The 1,839-nt window shown below is 56.4% G+C and overlaps 1 protein-coding gene across 1 annotated transcript in view; it reads left to right on the top strand.

Moving 5' to 3' along the window:
- VDAG_03726 (uncharacterized protein) overlaps positions 1-75 on the top strand; it is a gene marked incomplete at both ends in the record, with an annotated part of 1,200 nt that extends 1,125 nt beyond the window's left edge. Inside the window, one exon of the mRNA XM_009653810.1 lies at positions 44-75. Coding sequence (XP_009652105.1) covers positions 44-75 — 32 coding nt within the window. The remainder of the gene's footprint in view (positions 1-43) is intronic.
- Between the last annotated feature and the right edge of the window lie 1,764 nt (positions 76-1,839).

Here is a 1,839-nt window from a genome sequence, read left to right as displayed (position 1 = left end):
CCCAAAATTTTTTCAAAAAGAACCAAACTGACCATATCTTTAGCGCACAGGTGCTTTGCCCCCCGGGGCTCTTAAGCAAGGTGAGGGGGAATTTTGGTTTGGGGCTTTTTTCCCGCCCTTGGGTGGGGGGGTTTCCCCCCCCCCCCCCCCCCCCCCCCCCCCGTCCCCGATTCCCTTCTTTCTGATGGAGGGGGGCATACGCAAACCCAAATCTCGGATGGATGATCAGGCGCTCAATATGGCTACCCGCTAGCGCGCTTCAGTAGAATACCGACGCCATTGATGGGCTTGTTCCTGGGAGCCGAGGGTCGGATTCGGGGAATCACAGGGGGCGGCGTTTCTGCCCTTCCTTTCACCTTCGTCTGGGGGTCGAAGAGGCTGAAAGAGAACGGGGGTACGAGAGGTTAGGGGGGGTGTCGACTTGCGGTGCAAGGGTCCATCAAGCGGCAATGTACTGTAGAAGCATGATCCCTACCCATCGATACGCAGACTGTGTGGGCTAAACTTTGGGAGGGCTGATGACAAGACAAGAACGGTGAACGGGCGGGCGGTGACGGGCGGATCCTGTCATGGGCCACGCATCATGACACCTGTGTGAGCAGTCATGCATACTCCCACCCTCCGATTCCAAGCTTCGGTTTGGTTTGGGCAAGAAGATCAATCGGGGCGGCGGGCAACGAAACCAAGATGGGAGCAATGGTTCAGCTGATGCAGTACTGTAGAACACATACCCCCTACCCAAGTTGGTGCCCTCCTCGATGATCTTGTTCTTACCGTTTTTTCCTTCTCCATGTACTTCTTCCTCTTCTTCTCAAGTAGAAGTCCTGACACGGCACTACGAACCACGCATGTAACGTTGGAGATTGAGGCGGGGCAGCCGGGGTTGCAGGTGTGTGTGTGACACAAGCGATGATTGCAATCGCTGCGTTGGAAGTACCTGTAGGCGCTGTTTCTGAGGGGGGGCATCCCGCGCCAGAAATCCACACCCCATGCGGCAAGTCATCAGCGGCGGTGAAGTCCACGACCTATTGTACGCCGCTGGGGGCGGGTTCCTCGCCTCCCCCCCCCAGCGTTAGCACGCTATCAGTGCCCAGAAATAGCGCACCGGGCGCCGCCAGTGCACCTCGGTGCTGCTCATCCGTCGCCATGGTCATTTTAGCTCGTCCGTCCGCCTGCTGAAAGCGTAATAAGCTCGTGAGCAACATGTCTCCCAAGCCAAGGTTGCAAGGCGCAATGGCATAATGCACCTTGGTAAGCTTAACTTGTGCGTCCAGTATCGATGCACACTGGGTGAGCGGGCGCGCCATGTACACTTTAAACATAACACATACGATGCCACGCACGATGAGGCAGCGGGCGAAGGAGCGACAGGACTGGGGCTATATAGCAAGGAGGACGCAAACCATAATCAAGACAAGCAGACGCCATAACAAATCACACAACAAAGAGTGGCTCATCGGGCTATGCTCCCGTCCCCGAAGACCTCGCGCGTGACGCCTTGCTTCGCTTGGGCAGTTTAATATGGCTTCCCAGGGCAGAAGGCGACCTAGGTACATCTACCATCCAAAGTGTCCACCTGCAGCCGAGTATCGAACCAAAAGAAGAAGAAAAAGAAAAACAGAGACCCAGGCTGTAGGGCAAAAACAAGCACTACTAGCACGCGGAAACGGTACAGTTCCGCCTTATACCCGCCACCTGGTCGATTCGAGACGAGTACAGTACAGTACAAGTATTTCCTCCGTCGGGCGCTCGCTGTGGGCTCCTCCTCCACCCTTTGTTGGGCTCTTCTGATGGGGAACCGGGCGGCCCCTCAGGTGTCCCATCCGCTGTGTCACAGAA

This window comes from Verticillium dahliae, genomic scaffold (genome assembly GCF_000150675.1).
Source record: "Verticillium dahliae VdLs.17 supercont1.6 genomic scaffold, whole genome shotgun sequence".
In the NCBI taxonomy this organism is placed as follows: domain Eukaryota; kingdom Fungi; phylum Ascomycota; class Sordariomycetes; order Glomerellales; family Plectosphaerellaceae; genus Verticillium; species Verticillium dahliae.
Note: the sequence above shows the minus strand (reverse complement) of the source record. Positions and strands in the feature narration are given on the sequence as shown.